Source organism: Excalfactoria chinensis, chromosome 2 (assembly GCF_039878825.1).
Source record: "Excalfactoria chinensis isolate bCotChi1 chromosome 2, bCotChi1.hap2, whole genome shotgun sequence".
Classification (NCBI taxonomy): domain Eukaryota; kingdom Metazoa; phylum Chordata; class Aves; order Galliformes; family Phasianidae; genus Excalfactoria; species Excalfactoria chinensis.
This window is the reverse complement of record NC_092826.1, coordinates 29,920,932-29,946,852: the sequence shown is the minus strand read 5'-3', so window position 1 is coordinate 29,946,852 and position 25,921 is coordinate 29,920,932. Positions and strand designations below refer to the sequence as shown.

The following is a 25,921-nucleotide window of genomic DNA, read 5'->3' as shown; positions in this document are numbered from 1 at the left end:
GTGAGCTGACAGATCACAGTGCTTGTAAAAGCAGCGAGAAAGTGATCTTTGAGGGTGTGAAGTAATTAGGAGAGTGCCTAAGTACAACCAGACAGTGACCTGTGCAGGCAGGACTATTCATTAACAGATTAAGAGGGGAATGAGAATTGTGATGATGAAAACAAAGGCATGACCTGTATGTAGAAGAGATGAAAGAATGAGCAAGTCTGAAAGACAAGGATAGAGAGGTTGCTGAAGCTAAGAAGGTCAAGGGGGACATCAACAAACACAGCGTAGGTATGAGTGAAGATGAAATCAGAGGAGGAGAAAGCGGTGGGGGAGTGGAAGTCATAGGGCTAAGATGTTTGATGTAAGTAAAGAGGATGGAGGGGAGAATGGAAAATTAAGTCTTGGTTCTGACAGCAAGAACGCTTCAGTTCAAGATCTTCAAGGAAACTATTACTCTAGACTAATGGCAATGTAGCTGGCAGGTTCCAGGTGAGAAAAAGGGTGGGGATGGTTAAAGGAGAAATGTGAAAGTATTTAGAGAAATGCAGTTAACTGTGGGATACTGCTCAGTTTGCTTGGCTGAACAAAGAGGATTAAGTGCGGATCATTTTCAGAATTAGATTCTTAAATCTGAATTTGAGAGTTAACATCAAAAAAAAAAAGAGCTTTGTGCTGATATTTCACACTCAGATTTTTTTCAAAGGAAAGGACGAGCAACCTGGAACAAACAATTCATACAGGAAATTTAGAAGACTTGGAAAAGCAAAAGCTGAATTTAACTACCCAGACAGCTGACTATCTACTGTCATGCTGGCAGTTCTCTCGTACCCATCTATACATTAAAGGTTTTGTGGTTAACCAGTCTCCTAGAAAGCAAAGACCTGGGTTCTTTCTCAGTTTGAGACCATTCAAACCATTGCTCTCACAGCCCAAATGTATGTTTCTTATTTACACCTAATCCATGCTATTCAAGAACCAAGGAATGAGTTGCTAGTAACACTTTTGTTTAATCTGTACCTAAAATACGCAGAAGATATTTTGTGTAAACCACTACAATACATAACTGCACCTTCAGTTACAAATGTTTTAATCAACAGATAACCAACAGTACAATGTCATGATTCCTTTAGATCATGTTTTCTCTGTGGATTTATTGCATTTTGACAACACCTGATTCTTCATTCTCTGTTGGCAGATCATAGTGATTACACATCTCCGCACAGAGGTTTCCATTACCCAGATTACTCTGTACCTCGTGGGTACTCTCCTTCTAGTGTAGAAGGAAACCAAACCTACATAGTAAGCCTCTCAACTTTCCAGATGCATGTTTAAAACACTAGGTATGCCAGAAATACACATCTATACTCAGCAGTGATGGTGTCACATCTGAAGATGCAAAACTTGCATTATCTTTATTACCTAACAAAGCATCTCAAAAGGAGGGACATGTGGGGAACAGAGGAGGACCAACAGTCTCACACACCTCAGTTGTGCTCAAATCTCGTATCACATACAGGCATGCTAATCTGAATCCTTCCAGAAACAACAGTACTTAGTACTGAATAAAAAATGCATACAATGCACTGGAAATCACCTCTGAAATACCCCAGAAGGAATTAAATGTTTCAGCAATAAATAAATAAATAAAAAACAACACAGATAAATTTCATTTTTAAATGTCTGAAGTATAAAATACAAACTTTACTCCCAAATTCTACACTTCTGTTACTGTTCATAGAAATACAGAGGCATTAAATTAACTACTGTAAGGCTTCATCAAAATCCCCAGCTGTAAAATAAGCATACAGAGGGCTACTTTAAAAAGTTTTTAATAAAACCACCAAGTTCCAGAACTATGTAGCTCACATCAATTTTACTTCCTCCAAAGTGAAGATACTCCCATATAAAAGTTGATAACTTATTTATTGTACATTTATTTCCCCAACTCCATCTCTCTGCCCTCCCCCCCAACCCCCACCAAAAAAAAACCAAACACCCTGAGATTTCTAAATACAAATTTGAATGTAACCATATAATTAGGGTTTGTGGACAAATGCTGAAGTTTCTCATTACAGATTTAAGAAACTTCTGAATATCTAATTTCTTTTTCCTTTCATAGCTTGTTTTCTACCGAGAACAATTGCAAGAGATCAAGTATCTTTTTTCCTTAGGAGATCATCTGCTCCTGCTGCTCATTTACCGTCTGAAATCACTGTCATCTGTTGGTGACAATCTAACCATCTTCACAGTGACTAACTGTGATGTCACAAACAAATGATTATGATTTCAGGTGGTGAACAAACAGCAGGAGCAGATGTACTTTGAAGAACAAAGATTGTAAAGTCACACAGGAATCCCTAGTAATAAAACGTTAGGCAGTAAAAACAAAAAGCCTGTCCTTTACAGAGAGGTAGATTTGTTCTGAATGTAACTGTTTTATCATTATTTTTTTACTATTTATTTTGTGGGCACTAAGATTTCTGGAAATAGATAAAGGAAATCTGGTCTGTGAAAACTGAGTGTAGGGAAACAAAGAAAAATTATGGAAGTATTCTTTTTCCTTTTTAGAAATATATATATAAAAAAATCCTTTGAATACTTTTTCCTTTGAGTTTTATACAGTTTTGTTCTTCATTTTTCAGTGTTTTATGCCTCATCTACAGCTTCTCCTAGAACACATGCCGTATGAAATGTATGATTATGCCTATCCAGAAAAACAAAATCAAAAGATGAATGTTCCCAAAAGACTACAGTTTGCATTAGGATTGTTTATTTGTTTCACATTTTGTTTTTTGTGAGTACTTGCTTAAGTCAAATCCTAAGAAATAAATGAGCATCCTGTTGACAGTAAACAACTTCTGCATGGGCTGCAAATATTTGTGTTGTGCTCAAAGAACACTGGCTTCAACACCACTTCCAGGAGCATGATGGAAAAATCTCACTCCTGTCTCTGTTATTCCACGTGTGGAAGATGTCTAAGACCTTCCAAACAAAGGAACAAATAGGTTCTTGTTTCAAGTCATCTTCAGGATTGTGAAATGAAGATGAAAGGTAAAGAAGTAAATCAATGGGAAGAAGCTTTGCCAATGAGTAGGAGGAACAGAAATGAAGTCTGCTGCAATGGTAGCTACAAAAGCACACGAGACAGGGGAACAGGAGAAATTTCAAGGACATGTAAGAGGAAATACTAAAAACGCATCGAGTATGTAGGAGGATACAGACTGAAGGGTATTTCTCAGCCAAAACAAACTACATAATAAAAGCACAATGGAATCTGTTCTTCAGCTCCACTAAAATACATAACTCTTTTGTTTCTGTTCTACTAAAATGTGCAGCTTCACTTTACTATTCCAGTTTTATTTCACATAGTTTTATGTTAAAATCTAGTGCAGTACGTACACAGAGTACCCGCCTCCCAAAGGGAACCCATGAATAATATGCTGGGCTAACAGGAAACAGTAATTTTACTAGAATAAAAGTACTAGAAATCCAAATAAGAGATGCCAAATGGTTTTCAAGACCACTTAAAATTGTATTTTAGGATTACAACAAATGCAAACATCAAGTGAATACTGCATAGGTATTCAAACCCTTCCTATTCTGCAAAATGATAGCACAGTCCCTCTGAATGCAAAAATGATATACTTTAATCAGCTGATTAATATTTATCAGTCCTCTAGACTACAAAAAGGAGTGAAGGACTCAGGGGATTAAGCACAGTGGTCTCTGAACTTTCAGAAAAAATGATAATAGCTACTGATATATTAAGTAATGACTGTTGATCCCGTTCCCTGTTGAATGAGTTTGCCTTCACCTTCTGGGTTTGGCTTTACATGTATGATCAACAAAACACTCTTACCAGGTAAAGCCTGGAAAGCATATTTTCTTGTTGGTGTAGTGGATGGTAGTAGATGGTTGTCCTGTCATCTTTACATATCTTAGCGACAAGGCATGGTGAGGAAAGCAGACAAAAGCTTGAGTTCTTATTCTGCTGTCCCAAACTCCAATAGGTTAACATCTGAAGACGTTAACATTTGTAGATGGTAACAGACTATGTCCCTACAGATTTTGACAATACATAACAGCAATGATCTAGAACTGGTAAGGACTGAAGATAGAGCTTGAAGGAAGGAATTAAAAATAAGTCTTAAGATTCTGTAACATCTCATCTTCAGTTTCAGGGGAAAATGATGGCATATGTTGAACCAAGATAATTTCAAATACTGGCAGTCTTTTGTATAAATTGAAGCACAAAATCCAAGCAGATGCAGCAAGTGAGAAGATTCCATATATACTGGAACACTACTGAATTGCCTTAAAAACTACATTTAGAACTATGTCAGATGTTGAATTCAGATGCGTATCAGCCAAATAATAATAACAACAACAATAATAATAATAATAATAATAATAATGACAACTAATATGCTTTCATCTCTATTAAAATTCAGTTTGAAGATGACATTTGAGACTCTTATCAAGTACAAAAATCAACATGGTTCTAGAGAAGAATAAGTACTCATGGAAAAGTGAAGAAGATGCTATCTATATGACCTTTACCACACTCAAGTAGGTCCAGAGCTGAGAAAAATAATAGAATCGTGGAATGTTTTGTGTTGGTAGGGAACTTACAGATCATCTATTTCTAACTCCTGCCAAGGGCAGGGACAAGTCCCACTAGACCAGGGATCAGACCAAAGCCCCATCCAGCCTGGCCTTGAAAAATTCTAGGGATTCAAAAGCTTCTCTCACAGACCTGTCCTGGTGCCTCACCACACTCACAGTGAAGAATTTCTTCCTTGTATCTAACTTTAACCTGCCTGCTTCCAGTTCAAAACCATTACCCTTTATCCTTCATTTCTCCCCATCCTTCCTGTAGTCCCCTTTAGGTACTGGAAAGCCGCTATACGGTCTCCTTGGAGCCATCACTTCTCCCAGATGAGCAACTCCCACTCTCTCATCCTCTCTTAATAGAAGAGATACATTCAGCCCTCCAGTCTCCCTTGTAGCCTCCTCTGGATCTGCTTCAGCAAGTCTGTGACTTCCTCAAGTTGAGGGACCCAAAGCTGGACACAGTATAGCAGGTAGGGCCCCATAAGAGCGGAACAGAAGTGATAAATTGTCTCCTTTGCCTGCTTAATCTATCAGGAAGACCTATAAGCTTGTCTTATTTGTTAACAACTGTAGTGTCTGTAGTGAAACTGAAGCTGGTCTTCACCAGCAAGTTCTCCCATGTCTTTGATCCACAGACAAGCCTCAAGGAGGAAGACAGAAACAACCAGGAGTGGAAACTGATGTGATCTCTAGAGAAATTTTCAGTCCATAAAAGTTCACTGGACCAAATGAGATTTATCTCAGGGTTCCAAATGAACAAATTTTTGTTCTTTTGTGGTCATTACCTATATGTATCTATAAGATACATGCAACCTTGCTGGAATGTGATAGTGACCCTGCAGTTTAGACAACTACTTTAATTCCCCAACAACCACTAGGACTCAATTGTTTAATAAAATTATGACCGATTTTATTAAATGAGCAAATAAAAAAATGTTGAAAACAAGGGCAAATGAAAATCTTCTTATTCCTGCATTTATTCACATCTACATTCACACACATAGAATACATCAGAGTTAATTAATCTAATTGCAAATTTAGAGAAAGCATTTCCATTAGCTTGAATAATCTAAATCCTACAGAGACTAAAAGAACTAAGAATAAATAAGAATGTAGAAAGCTATACTTACTGCTACTTGTTGGCTCAGGAAACCCAACATTCTGTCCGTTCCAACTCTTGTTTTCTCCATGCTGAAATTAGGTAGAAAGAGACAGATAAGTAAAGGTTAAACTGCTCCTTAAGCACAACACCCATATTTATAAATTTGATTGAGAAATTCTAAGAAGGGTGACTTGGGATTGCCACATCTGCTCACATATCCTTGCTAACATATCTTAATTTTGGTCTAAAGTACGTTATTTGAGGAATGTACCCTTCATGAATAAACATTAATAACTACTGCCTAACACTGAAATATAAATATTTCTCCAAGGATTAGCTTCTACTCAATGTTACCAAATCAGACTTAAAATTAAATGTTATAAGCAGCTCTCAACTGTAAATATACACAGACTACTGAGAAATTACATTCTAAAACAAGAAGATCCTAATATCTGCCTATGAAAGAATGCATAAATAATACAAAGTACTTTGAGTGCAATTTAAAAATATTTACTTGCTAGGAATCCACTTAGTTACAAAAGTAAGGATAGAGCACAGTCCTGCCAAAATGGACTTGGGGGTACTGGTGTATGGCAAGCTAGATATGGGCCAGCAAAGTGACCTTACAGCCCAGAAGGCCAACCATATGCTGGGCTGCATCATATTCTTCTGTGCTTTACACCAATTCAAAGATCTCTACTTCTGCAAGTATGTAATTACATCTGTTTTACTGTTTATTATTATTTTGTACAATACACTTGTAAGCAATAGATTAATGAAAGCAAGAAAATAAAGCAGCATCATTCCCTTCACTAACCACTGAGCAGCACTATATACAGATTTATCATGTGGTCCCTATAAAAGCCCAGCAGAATATTCTGTTGACCGGAGTCAATAGTCAGTATATGCATCCACAGCAAACATTTAAGCCGTGATCAAAATATACACATGCAGGGGACCCTGTGTGTGTGTATGACAGAAGCTGTTCAGAGTCCACAGCTTAGCCAAATGCCTTGCTCTGATCTTGTCAGGACAGAAAAGTAAAACTTTAACACCTATTTTGATTACAAAACTTTTAATCAATGAAGTCAAGGACAGGTCAGGAGTGCTAAGCTGCACATTGCTAACAAGGAAATACATAATATAACATACTTGAATTTAAAATATTATTTCCTCTCCAGAAAATATTGACACACATTTTCTTTCTCAGCAATTAAAAGAAAGGCCATTATTTTTCTAGAATTACTCTGGAACATATTCAATGGAAATACAAATAGCAATGAGTCGTTTATGTATGAAAATTAATGACAATGTTCTTTCCTATTCCAGGAGAGGTGTCCTCTCATTGTACCAACAGGAGCATAAAAGAGGCATATTTTAAGCAGAATATAAGCACACATTACATGTACTCTTCTGCATACACACGGTCTTCTAGAACTACACTTCTGATCCCTAACTCTCTTACTGTCTGCTGCTGTGAAATGAAGGCTGATCTCTGACATGCAACCCAGCAATGCAGTGCACAGGTTTAAAGTTCTATTTGTAACAAGGGAATAGCTGATACAGATAAGAAACGTAGACAAAGGTAAAATTTGGGCATCACAACAATTGGTTCTCACCTTTTCTGTCTGGTCTTGAAGAGGAGTAGAGGCTTTGTAACCCAGCTGTAGCAACATTGCTTCTGCTGCATTTCTTTTAGCTATTTTCTTGTTTGGGCCAGTTCCAGTAGTAATCTCATTACCTACTTTTACCTTAAAAAGAAAATATTGATCATAATTACAAAAATGACGCTTTAACATCACCACACAATAATCCTGTAGACCTACCACCAGCTCTTCTGATATAGATGCAATCCTGTAAAAGTAAGAACAGTACCAAAGTGGATTACAATACTGCTTCCTAACTTAAAGCTGGTTAAGATTTTTCAAGAAGGTCCACAAATTCATACCAAAGAGCTACATTTCTATTTATCTTTTTTTCCACCAGCATCCGTGTCAACGCCATTCTCTCTGCTGAAAATCTTCTCCAGTTATGTTCTTCACTCTCTCCTAACAATATAATAAACTGGACTTCCTTGTACAAGCCTTCAGCAGCTCCCCAGCATCGGCAGAGCAATATCCTGAACAATGGAGAGACAAACGATGACCCAGAGATTGTGGTTCAAAAGAGAGTGGTTTCTCAGAAGGATGAAAACCATATTCACATTCCTTCCACCTCGCTGCACTGCAAGAAATGCAGGAATAAGAGCCATTTCCTTTTTCTGTCTTCACATCTGACAAGCTTTTATTGAAACTCTCTTTGGAAAGAAGGTTCCCTCACTGCTGGACCTGTGTTTGTATTGAGCAAGTCTTGAACTCATTCCTTGAGTCTGGTACCGCTCTTAACCTACTGAGGCTGTATGCATCTGATCTGAGGTATTAGTACTGTCACTGCAATTCATCTGTGCAATATTCAAAGTTCTTGAAAAGCTGTATTTCAGTTTGTCCATTAAGATATTTCAAACAGTAAAATACTCAAGGCAATCTGAATAAAAGAGAGCTTAGAGGTCAACGAGCTGAAGCATTCTGAGGGGAGCTTAAACGATGACAAAAACAGGCACGTTGTTCTTAAATAAACAGTATGTGTTATTTAGTAATTTATGGTATTCAATAATTATTCACTTTCCTCAAATTATCATATATCTATTTTTTAACACTTAAGTTTTCTTACTCAAATTGCTATTAATTCTAAACAGAAGAAGGAGGCTGTAAATAAGTGATCATGAATATCCCTTCAAAATACATATATAATTAAACAAAAAGATTCAACCACATAGAACAGAAATATTAATAACCTTGATATAAAACCTTTATGTTCTGTGTAGTTCAGAAATTTCAATCAGAAAACAGCCAATCTACTACAAGCTTATATGCAATAAAACTGAGAGACTTTAATGGGACAAGACAAAATGATAATTTATAACGTAACCCACAATAAATCAATGTTCTGCTATTTCTCAGACCTGTAAAACTGGTTTAGCTATTATTATAACCTCTATCAAGGATTAAAGGCCTGACTACAAAGAGAAAGAGCTTTCTGAAATTAACTTTGGGAACAGAACACCAACTAATGTCATCAGAGGTTTTCTTCTGTTTATCTAGTGGTCAGGACAAGTAATTGGATCCATTTCATCACATCTAAACTTGCTTTCTGTGTGACAGATAAAAATGAACATATTATCTTTAGATATTTTACTTCCACATTCAATTAAATTAAAGGAAAACATTGTTTAAGTAGTTTATACAAAGGCTTTTTATTCTGATAAGGTTTTTGCACGTCATAATGAATCCACAGACTTCCTGAAGGCAGAAGAAGCTGAGGTATTGTTTTTGTGTGAAACAAATAGAAAAGGGTAAATATACGGCTACAGTGTTTAGAAGTGTACATGAAAAGCAAACTGTCTATGAAATTTCTTTGATTTTTTTTTTCTTCACAAGCCTTCTCTTAAGATTCTTTTTTTATTCAAGCCAAATAATTTACCACTAGTGAGAATTTTTCAGTGGCAAGCCAAATTCTCAGCTCATCACTCTAATACTGAAGTGTTTTACACAGCACTTTGCTGACTCCACATGGAACTATCTCTCACTGGGGCAGGATTTGAGCACAGGAAAAAATATGGTCTTTTCAGACGTTTTTGAATAGCATAAAGAGTTGCAAATCCAAGATTATACTTATAAATCAGAACCTAAAACAAAAGGAACCCTATATATGTGTATATATATATGTATTATTATTATTTTCCAGAGATAAAAACAGTTATCACTGGGATCCAAGGAAACAAAGAGTGCTAGCCTGTCTAGATAGACATGAAGGAAAGATTTAAAGACTTCAGTGAAAAAATAACTTTTTTTCTTGAGAAGAAAATGCTCGTACATCATTAACTCGGCTTATGATTGGAAGTGACATTTTGGTGTGGCTTATGGACAACGCGTCAAAACATGCTCAGATTTGCTGTTCAGGATTGTTCTGGCACAAAATTCCTCCAGTGAAAACACAATATATATTAGATTGGCTACACCAAATCTCTGCAAATGTTCCAATTTAAAAGTCAAAGAAACAGTAATGACCTACTGCATTATATCCAAATCCATTACTGGACAGGCTAAGACATGTGATAGAAGGCTGTTTCCATCATAATTCAAGTAACAATAGACCTACCCAAGCAGATGAAAATCTAAAAGGAGTTCTCAGAAGATTTACAGTACTCGTATTTTAAAACCAAACACTTGGTAATATGGAGTATGTTCTTCATACTTCAGAATACTTAATACTAGGGCCCTAACTCTACTTCTTTCCACCAAAAGAAAGAAGGAATAAGGCAGGGTAGTTCAATTGGAAGAGACCTTCAAAGGTTATCTAGTCCAACTGCAAAGAAGTTCATACAGGTACTGTGTTTCATATTCCACTTGTGTAACTGACTGTAAAGCAAAAAAGTTAAACACACAGGAATCAGCTTTATATTATGCCACCATTCCTCTCATGTTAGAACATGACAGAGCAAGGGCACTATCTCAGACACAACAGCAGATGGTACCTGCATAACAAACTCTCGACGGCGAGGCATCCCTCTCTCTGAAAGAAGAACATACTCTGGCTCCTTCTCCTTTTTGGCCTGTTGGATCTGGGCCAGACGACTGATAGGATTCATTCCTTGACCATATTCAGGTCCAGTCTAAAACAGGTTTAAAAGAAAGAACCATTATTTCATTATATATCAATAGTATACACACTAAGTTGTTTTACTACCTCTTCTCTAATGCTCATTTTGAGAGAAATAAGCAAATTTCATACCCCCTATTGCCTGCCACTGCTGCAAGTAGCATGCAGATCTATCAAAGGTGAGCTACTAATACCTTAATCTATCTACGAACGCCCTATGGAGATGGACAAAATACAGATTCATCCATTATATTTCATTACCCTATATCTACAACCCTTCCCTGTGATTCTTAAAATAGGCTGCTAGAATGCTGAACATGCAGTACATTAAGAAGAGTTGGTTTAACGTGGGAACAAAAAAGATTTGCCATATAACAAAGGAAGGTGCATTTGCCCCATACTTTCCATCTCAGCATTCCTGTCTTGCATCCTACAATGCAATTAAAAGTGGAGAAAGCTTGCTCTGTTTGCATGCCAGAGGAATTTACCCTCAAAATGTTTTTATGCAGTGAAGCTAGAAAATACAAAGAAAATCTCCAATAGCTCCATGAGCCACCCACAAAGTATTTCAAATGCTTCAAAATGTATTGATAACGGGAAAACACATCTGATGGGGAAAACAAATGGACAGAGAAATTTTTCTGTCCAAGATTACACAGGTAAAAAACCACAGTCCTTACAATCTTTTTGTACTAGTTAATGTTATTATTCATATAATGAATTCTCTCTCAAAACAAACAGCTTTGAAAATAGGGTTTGTAAAACCCAAGGAAAAGAGAAGAAATTAAGATTCAAACACATTTATCTGAGGTTCTAATTAGATTGAATAACATAACACAACAGAAGAACTTAAAAATGCAAATGACATTTGAATGTAGAATAGTTTTAACGTTACTGTGATAGTTATTCTTCATTTGCAACACAGATGAAAAGGCAAAGCTGTGCTTATTTCAGCTTCTCAAATAAGCAAACAAGTGGTCAAGAACCTAAAGAGATGATATTAAGAAAGCTGTGAATCCTTATAGTGTTACCACTGAAGTCATTAGAGAAGATGAAGGTGAAAGAATTAAGACAATGTCATGCACAAGGGCAGCTGTGTGGGCAAGGAGCCAGGCAGAGACAAAGGGAGAGCAGGCTAAATAAAGTGCAGGACATAAGATACAGCCTCATAAATATATGCGCAAGTATCAAGGAGTTACTGTTGTCATTCTTTATGATGCTCAAAATATGTGCAGGTTAAACTAAAAGAAACGGGCACAACAAAAGACTTTATATTCCACAGGTAACAGCTTCCTACACAATCAGGCTATTATTTCACTATTAACCTCTGTTTCTAATATCATCAACTTTGGATAATTCATTTCAAGACTGTAATGGCAAATGGTATACAGCATAAGAAGAGGTTTTTATTTGGTTGTACCCTTAGCATGCTTCTTGAGCAAAACATGCCAACATGAGACAGACAGAGAAAACAGCCTTTTTTCAGATCCCTCAACCTTCAGAACCTTAAAGCTGCATTGATGTTGGTGGTTCTGCATTAAGTAACTTAATGTGACCTTTTTCCTAGTGGTTTTTGAGAAATCATATCCCACGAATTTGGTTAGGAGTTAATTATCTAATTAACCTAGATTTCCTTGGGAAATCACTTCTCCTGTTTTGAAGGCAAACAAAATAAAGAAGATGAAGAAGCAACCTACATATTTTCCAATTTTTCAGACTCCCAAGAACTGCATACACAAGATGTTTGTTCCTACACGACTCTTCTCTCAATGTACTCGATATGAAGATTTCAAATGGTCACACTTCTGTATGTTTATTTATTTTCAATATCCATCTCGGTAACACTCAGTGAGGACTGAATCCAAGCTATATTTAAAACTTAACATCAGACTGGTGTTACGTTACCTAGCCTAACATAATGAAAGCCATGGATATAGCTGTGCATTTCATCCAGAGCTGTGTATCATCACCACTGTTATCAAATCTAGAAAACTTGAAGAGTTTTTTTTTTTTTTTCTTCTTCTCAAAACCAGAGATGAAATTTAAGCCCTAAATCATTACTCCAAAGCATAGGTTTTAAATGTGAAGGTGCCCTGTTATTTCCTGCAGTTTTTGCCTTGAGGCTGCATATTATGGGGACAAAAGTGACTGTAACACCAAGCACCAGCAGCCCAACTCTCCATCATCTTCACTAATCTAACACAGGTTTGAACAGCTAAGTATGCTTTATGTATACTTCAAGCAATATTATTTTGCATAGGTCTAAGTGACCATCCAACATGCCAGAGAATGAAAAGTCACGTACAAAATGTTTACTACTACCTCACAAAATAACACTTCCTAAAATAAAATATCATTTAGAAGATTTTGATCATTTGCAAAGTCATAAGGACTGAAAAGATGACAAGTTAATCTGATTAGCTGTTCAGTGCTGAGACAATGAAGTGATGCATCATAAATATATGGACACTTTGTGGCTGCTTTTGTTGGGTCAAGCGGAGGATTGATTACTTCAAATGGTCTTTTGTTTCTGTACAAATTGAGGATAAGTACAAGAACCAAGTCGAGTCACTGCAGGATAACTGAATTCTCTAAGTAGCAATAAATCTACTGCCACCAAGAATAAAAGCACTACTTAAGAAACTTGAGTTTAGAAGACTCCAGAGACCCTAAAGTGATGTTTTGGTGAAGCCAAAAGCACACGAACATCTTCTGAGACTGCATACGTTTTAACAGAGAGGTGGTTCAAAGCCTACAAATGAGCTGGCCTTTAGAACATTTTCAACCTGTTTTTGAGAGCTGAAGAACATTATCAAAGAAATGCTAACCTTAACGTTAGTTCCTTAACGTGGAACTAAGAAAGTATGGCAAGTGACATGCTAGGCTGAGATGGGAACAAACTCTTGTATTTCTTTTGAATCTCTCCAAAATCAACAGACTGATGTTGAAAGCAGGAAACTCCCAAATCCAGCTCCATAAGGGGAGGAAGATGGACTGTACAACACCCCAGCAGTATTTCATATTCCCTCCCTTCAAATCAGAGTGAAGAGGAAAGAGTTGGGATAAACCACTGTATATTCCAATGAGGCCTCTCAAAGGAGATGATGCTAAAATCCTCATGAATGTACAGAGTTGCTTGGAGGCTTTGATCCTCCACTACACTTGAACTAACTCTTGCTGTGATGTGAGCTCCTTCAAGCCATTGCGTTGGAGAATTTCACAGCACTGTCAGAATTAAATAAATAAGTAAGGTATGGGATAGAAGCAAATTAGGAACAATGCTGACAGAAATTGGCAAACGAGCCTTTACTCATTTAAAATCTGAGTAACTTTCCAAGCAAGTATTCTTAACTCTGACAAGAGCAGACACATACCTTCAATATTGTTTTTGGACGTTTTTTGAAGTACAGTTTTGGCTTTTCAATCACAGGGAGAGGAGGAAGCTTCTTCAGCTCTTGTAGGACAGACATTGCAGCACGTTTCTTTGAGAGCTTCTTACTGTTTCCTTCTCCTTCTGCAGTGAATTCTCCTACCGTAACTCGTGTGACAAAGCTCTTCATGTGAGGAGGTCCACTTTCTTTTATCACCTTTTAAACAAAAGTACTTGAAGTCAAATCACCCTATAACCTGATGTTTATATTTCTGCAACATACTCAATACCAATGAAGTTTTTCTCCTACTCAGAAGCATTTAGATGGGTTTTCACAAGATCTAGACAAGCCTTAATGGCAGTACCAGGTTTGAGGACAGAAAATGAAAGCTGATAGGATAATGTGAATCTAACCATCATATTCAGTGTTTCTCAGAAAATACAGGAGATCTGCAGTTTCGAAATACATCCGTAACACAGTGCACAGCAGTAACACACGTTTAAACCAAGGTCGCTGTTGTCTTCTTGTAAGGCAAGTCCCACACTGAAGAATTTCAATTCATGAATGTCCGTCAATCTTTCTTTACATACAGTGTATTCAGAACTGTCTATACGGCACTGCTTTAACATGTTGATCATTTTCTTCAGTTATCGTTAAAATTTGGAATGTTCATGCATGGTTCCAAACTTCCATCCTAAGGGCCAGAATTTTCACATTATCCCAGCTGCAGATAGCACTGCCTGCTCTCAGCTCTTACATTGCCAGAGCACACAGCTCAGAGACATCATGCCCACTACAAAGGCTGACATATCATTGTCTCCACAACTCTCAGCTGTCCCTCCCATCAGTATGAAAAGAGAAGCATCAAGAGAAGCACCGTCACTCACACAAAAACCAATTGGTTCCGGAAATTTTAGTTCATTCATCCTTTTCCAAACATACATAGGATAAAAAACACTGAGAAAATGCATTTGAAGTACTCCTCCATTACTAAAAGTTGTAATAATACGAAAAAATGAAATGGAGGAAGTTATGAATGGTTTTGTCTTTGTTTAGGATTCTGCTGTCTACGCTCTTCCATGCACAGAAGTATCCTCCTAAGAGACAATGCTGTTAGAATGTAGTTATCAATAGACCACAGTACTGCACGTGCTAAGACAGCCATCTATTCATGTACTCAACACTTCCCGGTCTGGATAATGTCTATCAGGAATTAGAGACCTCATCTGGGAAAAGGTTCAGCTATTTTGTTTGATGGGCGGAAGCAGCTACCTAATTTAATCTTTGTTACATGTAATGAGTGCAAAGAGAGATTAGAGCATCTGACAGGCACCTCTCTCCATTGTCTTCAAAAGCAATACAAATATATATTTTTCAGTTGATGCAGTAACACCAAACCATCCATTGTGGAAGTGTAATGCCTGAGTGCAAGAGAAGGGAGGTAAAGGTGCTAGGGCCTTCTTGATGCAATAACTGTATTTTTAATGGGCTGGAACCTTCAACCTTAATATTATTAAAACATGTTTTGTATTAAAGTTCTTTTTATCAAGGTCATGTCCCTTGCATTATTTAGTTTTGCAGTTACACTGTAATGAGGCCTCCCTAGGCTTGTATTTCTTTTTTAAACTCTCTTTTGTGGCATTTTCACCCAGCAAATACAATTATCACAGCGTATCTCAATAAAGAGATACAAAATGAAAACTAACAGACAATTTTGTTCACATGTTGCCCACATTTTCCCAGAATAAGGGGGTATCTTTGCCAGCACGCAATGGTTACACTGCAGTCTGGGAGTGTTCCCACTCTCAGATTCAGGGTAATGATTCCAGAAGCATTTTCAACACTGCCTCACTTGAAGGTGAAGTGTGAGAACCTGATGTGCCTTCATGGCCCCCAGCTTAAGCCAGGGGACTGCACTCTCAGGATCATTCTACTGCAGGCACAGTAGAGTTATGTTACTGCACTACATCCTTCAGCGCTGCCCTTTCCTTTGTCATTAGAGTGCATCTTAACTGACTACTGCACAGTGCTATCCAAGTCTCACAACACGCCAGCTGTAAAGAATAAGGCTAAATTAATGCTACTAGAGTACTTAATCTTTTTGTGATCTTATTAATGGCATTCCATAGGTGTTTCTACTTATATGCAATACAGCATATTAATAAAATATACAACAACATATATACTGACCAGATGAAAAAGGACAACATAACTTGCTTAACAAACATAGTTACTAAGTTCCTTAAATATTAGTTTTATATAAGTTTTCTCATGTATATAAATGCACACTAACGTATATATATGGAAAAGAATTTTAATATAAAACCTGATTATATTTTCATGTGCATGAATATAAGACCAATGTATTCTGCTGTGATTTTCATCTTTTAAACATCTAAGCATGTGGCACAAGGTAAATAATTGCCTGGAAAACATTCAAAACCGTTTCTTTGTTAGCGAGTATACTTTGTTAGTGAGTATATGAAAAAAGTCTGTCTTGTCAATGGAAAGAACCCCATAGAATTTGGATGGGATCTGGATCAAGCTAAAAGTCCAAAATTGGTAATTTAGCAAAGAAAAAATATTTACCTAACAACATTTTTGGTTAACCTCAGATTTTAGATCTTTTTATTCCACATGATTTCAAACAGTTGTTTTATAAGCCTAAGCACACAAAACATTAAAAGAAATTCAGGCTTTGCTCTCCAAGAACACTATATGCATTAGTACATTAAACCATTTCCTCAGTTGAAAGATACGACCTATGGATCAAATCATGGCTAATTTAAAGCTGAGAATTTGATTAAGGGTGACAGTTCAATAAACTTTTCTTTTCTGTTCCAGTGATTTAAAGAATAATTCCAGCAAGAGAAAACACATGGGGCCAAAACTCATCTAAGGTCAAGTTACATCAAGAGTGAATTTGGCTCAATTCAATGAATCACGCTGACAAATGAAAAACAGAAGTACAATTACAATGAAAGAGGAGCACTGCTTCAATCATTAAAGAGACTACAGGTACAAAAAACAAAAGACAATGACAAGATTAAACGGACATTAAACAAAAATAATAGAGAAGACAAAGAACAGGTCAGCAAAACCACGTCACCTATATCCACAATTATTTAGAAAATACCAATATATTTCCAAGTGCTTGTGTGGGCTGATGTGTCAGATTTTCCCAATTTAAAGTAAAAAAAAAAGAGACTGGATGATTTATTAAAACAGATGAATGAGAGCTATTCAGTACATCCATCATCCAGTCTGAAAGACCTAATGCCCAGGAGATGAGCAGCTAGATGGGCACAAAACTTCTTGCCGAGAACAAGCCCAGCATTTCAGACGGCAGTTTTCTCTGCTCCTAGCTCAAAACACTGAGCTTTCACCTCACTGTGAGCAGAAACAATACGGGAAATAAAACAAGTCTGAAACATCCTAAGGCATCTGATGCCCGGTGTGAGTAACATATCATTTCTACATAGTTCTTCTAACACCTTAACTTGTTAACCTCAGTTTGTCTTTCAGGCCAACTTAACTCATTACTAACAAGTTTGGAAAGTAAAAAACATCCATGGTGCAAAAGAACCAAAAAAGCAACATTTTGGTCTATGCTCAAGGACGGAACTAGAGGTAAAATCCCAGACCTGTTCTGACAATTCCTAGCAGCTTTATAACTCTCCTTAAAAATTTTGACCACGTATGTCTTTAGAGTTGTATATTGGCTGAAAAGTTGACAAATAAAGGTTAAGTAAGGAAACACCTTAAGTAGGTGCAGCATGAAGCTTGTTTTCTTCTTATCAGAACTGAATGTTTTTGGGTTTTTTTTGTTGGTTTTTTTGTTTGTTTGTTTGTTTGTTTGTTTTCAGTTAGGAATTTAATAGATAGGAATTCTTTAAAACTCTTCCTCCTAAGCAATTAGAATCAGCCACATTATACATAGCAGGATGAACAGAATGAGCACCTAACTCACACTGGCAGAGAGGCTGGAATGAAACCACGTGCACAGTTTCACAGAATCACAGACTCATAGAATGGTCTGGTTGCAAAGGACCACAATGACCATCAACTTTCAACCCCCTGCCATGTGCAAGGCTGCCAACCACCACACCAGGCTGCCCACATGCAGCCTAGTCTTGAATGCCTCCAGGGATGGGGCATCCACAACCTCCTTGGGCAACCCGTTCCAGTGTGTACAGTTTGAACAGTTACATTAAAAAAAGAAAACTCCTGGGTTCTGCACACTCTCCTTATTTTCCACCCCTTATGCAATTCTGAGAATGTGTTTACATAGAACTTTACGTATCTTTTTGACCATTAATTAGTTGCGTAACACAGCACTGTTGGAACATTTGCCAAAGCTTCATCAGATGAAGAGAAGGCAGATCATTTTATAGCCATCGCACAAAAACAAGCTGAAGAAAGCTTTGATGCCTGCCTGGAATAACACAAAACCATTTGTAAATAAAATCCTATTAGAAACATCAGATCCTGGGGATTACCCATAATTGCTTAGCAGACTTACTGAAATACAAGCTAGTACCAAGTTAAATCAAAATCCTATCTTGAAATGTCACTTAGATTTAAAGATAGGAAATAACACAAAACCTGTCAGAAGAGCAAGAAAATGTCCTTTATCAATGTTGTTAACATTCTTTGGCAAAGGACACCTTAGACTTTTCCTGCACTAAGTATCTCTTCCTTCATTCTCTCCTTAACCAAATGTTCTTCCTTAAATAAGCTAAAACACAGGAATGAAGTTTCGAACATATTCAAAGCACTACGCCTCTTTCCATTCCAACATCCAAGCTATTCTTTGATCTGTGACCATTCACCTCTCTGTATTTTATTGTGCTGATTTGTGTGGAACTGTTCCAAGTACTTTTAAATACTTAAGGTAAAAAATAACTTGTATGAAAACTGAAGCATTAATTCTTCTCTTCCCTTTCAAAACACGGGCATATTTTTCCATTGCATTGATCATACATAGGAATTACATACTTCCCAAGCAGCTGCAAATTGATAAACCAACACCCCCAGACACTCCAGTTTTATCCTTGAGATTTCCCTCTCTCAACTTTCCAACTGGTACTTTTTTTGCTATTACAGACTCCATACACGAAGTACATTCACATTTGTTATACCAAGGAATTTCCTTGTCAAAATCAATACTCAGCATCTTTGGCTCCTTTGTCTAGCTTATGAGTGATTTCTCAAATTTCCAGTAAGGTCCAAGTAGCTCAGTTGACATCAGCCAAACCATGAGTACTGGCCAAACACATCAGTAAAGTGTATAAAGCATGCAGAACAGCATGTCACATAACAGTGTATTTTAATATGCAAATACGTGCATATATGTCAAGATGAAAAAGGCCTAAAGAGAATAACCATCACCAGCGTAGACACTGCCCACGTCCTTCACATTTGCTCAGTGTAAATGTGTAATGATACATCTGCTTTTTTCTGCATTAGGAAAGCAAAATTTAAAAAATGCAAGCTACTTGGAAGTCTGGTGGTTTCTACCACAATAAAGTTCAGATTCTTACAGTCTGTGTAAAAACTTTCTCATCGGACAAATCCTGCTGTTATCACTCAATTTCCCTGCTAGTTTAATGAACAATATAATGAATTATGAATAATAAAGCAACTCCAAAAAATTCCCTATTACTCAAGGTAAACAAAGGTGTAATAAGTAGATTCATAGACTGAGGCTTAAGTAGAGATAGATTAGGTGTCAAACAGTGTAGAAGACTGAAAGGAAGTCTTGACTTTCTGAAAACAGAATGCAGAGTCTCTTAGTGAGAACTTCTGTAGCACATGGATACTTGCAGTTAAAGACAAGACTTCATCTAACTCTGTTTTGAAGATTATCTGAGGTCAGTTTGAGTGTGGCCACTGATTCTACATCCCATGGTATTATACAGAAAATGTATGAACTGCCTTCCTGCAATTTACTTGTTTCCAGCCAAGTATCAGCATTATACTTTTTCTGAAAGAATGTCTCATTTTATAGTAGAAGGTCAATTTCTCAAGTACTGATACAAATCAGTCATTATAGATACCAGCATCTCATTCCAGGAGCTGGCTAATCTTTCAGAGGACAGCTCTGTCAGTCTTATTTAAGTGCCTGGCAAAACTGTGTAAAAGACTATTCTAGGAGTTACTGAAAAACGCTTGAAAGACTACCCGGTCATTTGTTACAGGCAACACAGATTCACAAGGTGAATGCTTAACAAACTCGGTGTCTTTTTATGACAGTTGTGCACCTAGGTGACTAAGGGAAGGAAGCCAGTTGATGTTTTCTTTTTGTATTTCAGCAAAGCTCTTGATACTGTTTCTCACAGTATCCTTCTAGTCACTGTGTCCAGCATACATAGGGCTTGAATTCTGTGTGGTCCTGCGTGGTGCCTTTTGGGTTCCTTCCAGCTCACAATAATCTATGATTCTATGGTAATACCAAGATCATTTATTTACAGTTTACATGCATTTAAATGTTTTAACCGTGTTGAATATCAGTGCTTAGTTCTTCATTACTTTCTCAGCAAACAGATAATATAGAACACATACCTCGAAACTGACGGGTATATTGCGCTTCAAAGCAATTTCAAACACAACACTGATCTCAGACTTGTTTGCATCTTTATCTTCTTCTGTTTCTTTTCCTGTTTCTCCATTCTGGAAATGAAGAGTACACAAAGATAATAAATTCTCAGTCATTTCTGTGTTCTTCTGTCACACTGTGAATCGGCGTTGGTACCCCACCTCAGCCCCCCATTGCCAGCCACCCACTGACCTGTGAAGCCAGATACGACGCAGTAATGCTTCATTTCAAAGGAACACAAACACATTATTTTACAAACCAATGATAGAGGGCAAAATAACTTCTATGGGTTTTAGTCTTATAAATGGCATGGCTGATAATCATCTGAATACAAGCTTTGAACACAAATATTAAAGACCCTGTGACCCGCTTAACAGCCTCTCTGTGGGTGCCCCTTCTGAGCAAGGACAAGGTCTCCTGTACTTCTCAAGAAGACTGTACTTCTGTCAGAAGGCATAGAATGAACCCTCCTGTGCTTTGACTGGGTCACCAGGTTACAGGTGTCCCCAGCAGGTCCAGCTGCTTAGCGGCCCCTCTGTCAGCTTCCCTCTGGGAATTAACGACCAGTATGAAAAGGTAGTGACAGAGAGCAGCTTGCTCAACACAGAGAGCTATTTATTTATCCATAGGAACATAACAAACAAAGAGGGTTAGAGATAAAACAACAAAAGGCACATACAAACATTATCCTGCATAAAATTTGCCTTTGCCCTGCACTTTAGGTTAAGCCCAATATTTTTCAGACAACCACAAGCAAGGGGACCAGATTATCATCTCCTGCAACTGCTGCCTTTTGGTGTCACTCTCCTAGGTCACATTTTACTTAGTTCACAGAGGTTAACCTTCCAGCTACTTTCACACTGCAGTGCCCTGAATGTTTCAAGGGACATGTAATTTTGGCCAGGCTCCTGATTTTTTATTAGTGGAGGTAAACATCAAAGAAGTTTGGGATGAACTAGGTGGATTCCTGCAGAGCTCCCATCTTACATAATCAAGCCTGATGTAAATCTTCAGCCACCAGCACAGCTACAAAATCCAGATACTGAAGCTAAAATAACAGTAAAGAGTAACAAGTTCTTCAGAACAAGGAGGGCACTTACCAATACTGTATCTATCATTTCTTAACTCTTAATATATATTGTATGTAACAAAAAGGAAGACCAGAAATACACCAGCAGCAGTCCAATAGACAGTCTTTGGAGCACATTCTGTCTCACTAAATGGTTCACTCTGTAAAAGCCATTTACATCCCTGACACTGATCTGGAGCTAAATACAAGACAAAACTGATAAAAGTCTGCAGAACCTGCTGAAAAGAAAGGGTACAGTGTAAAGCAGAAACAAGGGTAGTTAGAATGAAATTATGTAGGACTTCTAGCTCATTTCTCTGAAATGTACAGTATGACTGAAGTCAAGAATGTGGATCATTACAGGACAGGCAAAGCATTGATTCAGCGAAGGACTTAGGCTTGCTGAATGGAGTTAAAAGGACAGTATTAAAAACCAAAAATGTATCTTCGGGTGGACAGAATGTCAAATAGCGGAGTAACTTTAGTGAAAATCTTACACAATATGGTATTCAATTAAGTCCGTGTTTTATAAACTGAAAATCTGAAAGGTGGACAAAAAAAGTCACACAGATGAGCAGCTGGTTAGAAAGAAAACAAATTTACACCAAGACATGGAAACCATTAGTTCTATAAAAAGATTAATATTACTTAAGCATAATCTCTATATACATAGAGTGAAAAGATTTTTCATAGCTGCTTTTAGATTAATCAGTGATAAGAAAACACTGATTAGACAGAAGATGTAGCTAGGTGAATTTATCCACATTCAGCTTCACACCATATAATTTATCTCTGAAAGGGGGAACAACTACTGACTGGCATAGCTTACATAAAATAATACAGAACCGTACAGACTTAATACTGAAAATCACTGAATATCCCTCCTCCCTTAAAATTTCAGCCCTTGCATATCCTTTCACCAAGCACAGTGGAGTAACTACCTGAGCTTTCTCAGCTTCATGAAGGTAAAATATGCTCAGGAGTGTCCCAAGTACTTTGAATTTAAATTTGATCCTCATTCCAGAACTGACACTTTAATTGTAAGGCCTTTCTTAGCCTCTAATCTATGAGATAGTAAGGTGCTTTGGCAGACACACAATAGTTCTTTTATGTAAGCAGTTTCAGATTCACCTACGTTCCTGCTCTGTTTGCTGATCATTTCTTGCTTCTGCTCACCTTCCGTGTATTTGCTCAAGGAAGTTCTAAGATGGTAATACTCTTTAACAGTTTAATATTGATGAGGGAAAAAGAAGTAAATAAATGTGGGCATCGAGATGAACAAAGACTATATGGAAGCCTCCTTAAGCAGAGTTCTGAAGATCAGAGTTAAAGACCTCGTACTTAGTGTGCTATCTTCCACAGACCCTACTCCAGTGAGGCTCACCAGTGGGATGCAGGGCCAGCCTGGCCTCAGCAGGTCTGTCTTCTCCCTTCCCTACTCTCATCAGGAACACAGTGGCACTGGCCAGAGAAGCTCCACCAGTCAAGTAATCAGGACCAGTGAGACTCATGTACTGGCTCTGATCCATGTGCGAGGCATGGGGAATCTCACATCTTCCCTGGCTGATCCCAGCACTTCAGTTCCGCTGAAGGAAGCAGAGCTCTACAAAGCTGGAGCAATCCCATGGTGAGGGCACATCCCACCACTTAGCAATTCACATGCCCAGCAGCAGGGAAGAGCCCAATCCTTGGTAACATGAGGCCCTAAATTCCACTTTAACCTGCACTTCTTGGGGTAGATGCACCCAACTCCATATAATGCATCAATGGGTACTCCAGAATCACTCCAGCCTTCTCCAGTCACCTATGGCCCTAACCCATAAAGAGACAAGGAGGAACTTTAATTTTCCCTACCTGTAACTAGTAGCCTCAGCATGACTAAGACACATGGGCTTTCCTTGGAACTTTGTTCATTTTCCTGCCCACAGACACCTGCTACTGAGATCCTACAGCACACCAGATGGCCTTCAGCTGCTGCACCAAAATGTCACAGCACTCCCACAGATCTTACCACTACCACACAACTCCTAACACACCTAACACACATTATTCTCTTTTGACAGTTCTTCAGTTTTTCTCCTAGCTAGTTGTGGATTTGATTCAGTTTCACCACCTTCATGGTGGTGAAGAGGAGAATGAAGTTACTTCCTTAGCTCAATGCTGCAAGAATATAGGAAACTCCAATTGCCATGGTGACATTTCCTAAAAGCCTGCACATCCAAACAAGACACTAGTCTCAATAGACACGAAATAGATCCAATTAGACATGAAGGTTAGAGATCTTATTACTTTTCCTAGGTAAATATCATACACACAAGGGCTATTAAATCTCTGTACATATACCAGGTATGCATCCAGGTTATTTACATATATTATTTACTTCCATATACCATGTACTATCCTCCGCATTTAAGATTTAAAAAAAAAAAACAAACAACAAAACAAAAAGATTGTCTCCTTATGTATTATTTTTTGCTTATTTGACTGAGCAATTTTATTGTTCTGTTTTAAAAATAATGTTGATTTTATTCGCACTTTCAATTTGCAATGATTACTCTGTGACTAATTTTTCTGCCAACTTATTTTAAAATGACAACTTTTCATTTTTAAGTAGCAATATACACCACTTACATACACTGCAGTGACAGAGCTAATTATTCTAAAGGGGAACAAAGAGCAGAAAGACTAAAACCATCAGACAGCTTTGCAGTAGACGTCGGTGACCTCAGCCATGTTCTTAGGCACACTGGCAACAAGAGACTTAAAACCACATTCATGGCATGACAGTCATTTAAGATTAATGATTCATTCTTCATGAAGGCACTGATTACATTGACATTTTCTTGACTTTGGGTATAAACTCTTGAGAGTTTATACTTTGGGACTTTGGGATAAACTCTTACACTGTGGACAATCTCATCTTTAAATGCCTACTTATTTTCACTGTTTAAGTCTTGTTCTATGTTAGGCATGCAGTTATAAAGAAAGAAACAACACTAATGATTTCTTTGCATTGCTTCTCTGCTATTGGGGCTAATACGAAAACAGAACACTTAAAATTAAACACTGAAAAACTGCAGCTTGGTACCATAACATGAAGGTTAGGAACGGCATGTTTTCTGAAACACAAACCTGAGGTAATTTTTCTGGAATAGGCTCATTCTGGAGAGCTTGTAGGGCCTTCATTGCAGCATTATGTCTAGCAGCTTGGCGAGTCTTTCCTTCACCAAAAAACTCACTGTTGCCAACAGTTAACTGGACATAGAAAATTTTAGGCACTGGGCAGTGATACCTGTAAAGAAGTCATGAACAAGTTAATGCGTTAGAAAGCAGCAATCTAAGTTACAGATTTTAAACATCAACTGTATGCGATATAGAACAGTAGTTAGGACTATAACTTGTCTTTGCTCACAGAGTAGGACCTCTCAAATACATGAAAACTGATCAGAAAGGCAACTCCTACATGCACACCAGCTCTTCACTTCCCATTTCTACACCTCTGCAACAAGCTGGACAGTTCTCCAAGTCAGCACCCTAGTGCTGCGGTCTTCATGGCCTAAGCCTTGAGAGGACCAACCAAAAGCTCTCCTCCAGCACCAAGGTAGCCAAACTTGTTGCAGGTGCTGAAAGAAAAGCATAAATTGCCACCCTACTGCTTTTCCTTTTTGCACCTTACAGAAAAATTTCCAAGCATAATGGCAGGATGTGTTGTTTTGAATATGTTTGAAAGGCACTGAGAGATAAAGCAAAAAAATGAAGACTTTTCCTATGAACTAACACAGTTATCATACCTCAGAGAAAGCAGTACCCTTATTCACATCAACTCCACATCTCTGTTTTCAGTAACAGAAATGGCTAACCCAACTCATGCTCCCTACCTTGACATGTCCCTTGCTAGCAGGGAATGAAGAGTCACCAAGCCATTCTTGGTTTTGGAAGGTACTGTCAAAGTAGCATGACAACAACAAACATAAGAACCTGTCTACATCAGTGAGTTCTACAGATGCAAAAGATGCACTCCCCAAAAACAGTAAAGTAGTAATCTAGAACAGATAATTTTATGTTATGAATGCTAAAATAATAATCCTTTAACAGAAAATTCTGAAAAAACACCAAAAACCCTCTAATCATATTTTATGCAGGTAAGGGAATTTGTTTCATGTTCTATGGTCTAGTCTGCCAGAGGCTCTTTCCTTAGTGTTTCTTCTAGAACACTGCAAATTTTTCCCTTGGAAAAACATACACATTTCAGAAATGTTTTCTTCTTTATGATATTTAACTTGCACCTACTTTATGACAATACACAAAAGCCCCAAATTCTGAAAGCTTGGAAGAAAGCTAGGTCCACTGCAACAGTACTAGAATCACTCAAAAATGCAGCAAAGTACTTCTTCCTCTTAAAAGCCTTTTATTAAAACATGCTTCCTCTATTTTTATGCAATGACCTTTCATACGAAGACTGATTTTTCATTAATACATGA

The 25,921-nt window shown here is 37.5% G+C and overlaps 1 protein-coding gene across 4 annotated transcripts in view; it reads right to left on the bottom strand.

The window, feature by feature from the left end:
- Window positions 1–25,921, bottom strand: part of STAU2 (staufen double-stranded RNA binding protein 2) — a 154,869-nt gene that overhangs the window by 86,160 nt on the left and 42,788 nt on the right. For all 4 annotated transcript variants that reach the window (XM_072327340.1, XM_072327338.1, XM_072327342.1 and 1 more), the window contains exons 6-11: window positions 24,573–24,732; window positions 20,338–20,445; window positions 13,777–13,989; window positions 10,278–10,415; window positions 7,324–7,455; window positions 5,733–5,793 (exon numbers count right to left, since the gene is read on the bottom strand). In XM_072327340.1, coding sequence (XP_072183441.1) covers window positions 5,733–5,793; window positions 7,324–7,455; window positions 10,278–10,415; window positions 13,777–13,989; window positions 20,338–20,445; window positions 24,573–24,732 — 812 coding nt within the window. The remainder of the gene's footprint in view (window positions 1–5,732; window positions 5,794–7,323; window positions 7,456–10,277; window positions 10,416–13,776; window positions 13,990–20,337; window positions 20,446–24,572; window positions 24,733–25,921) is intronic.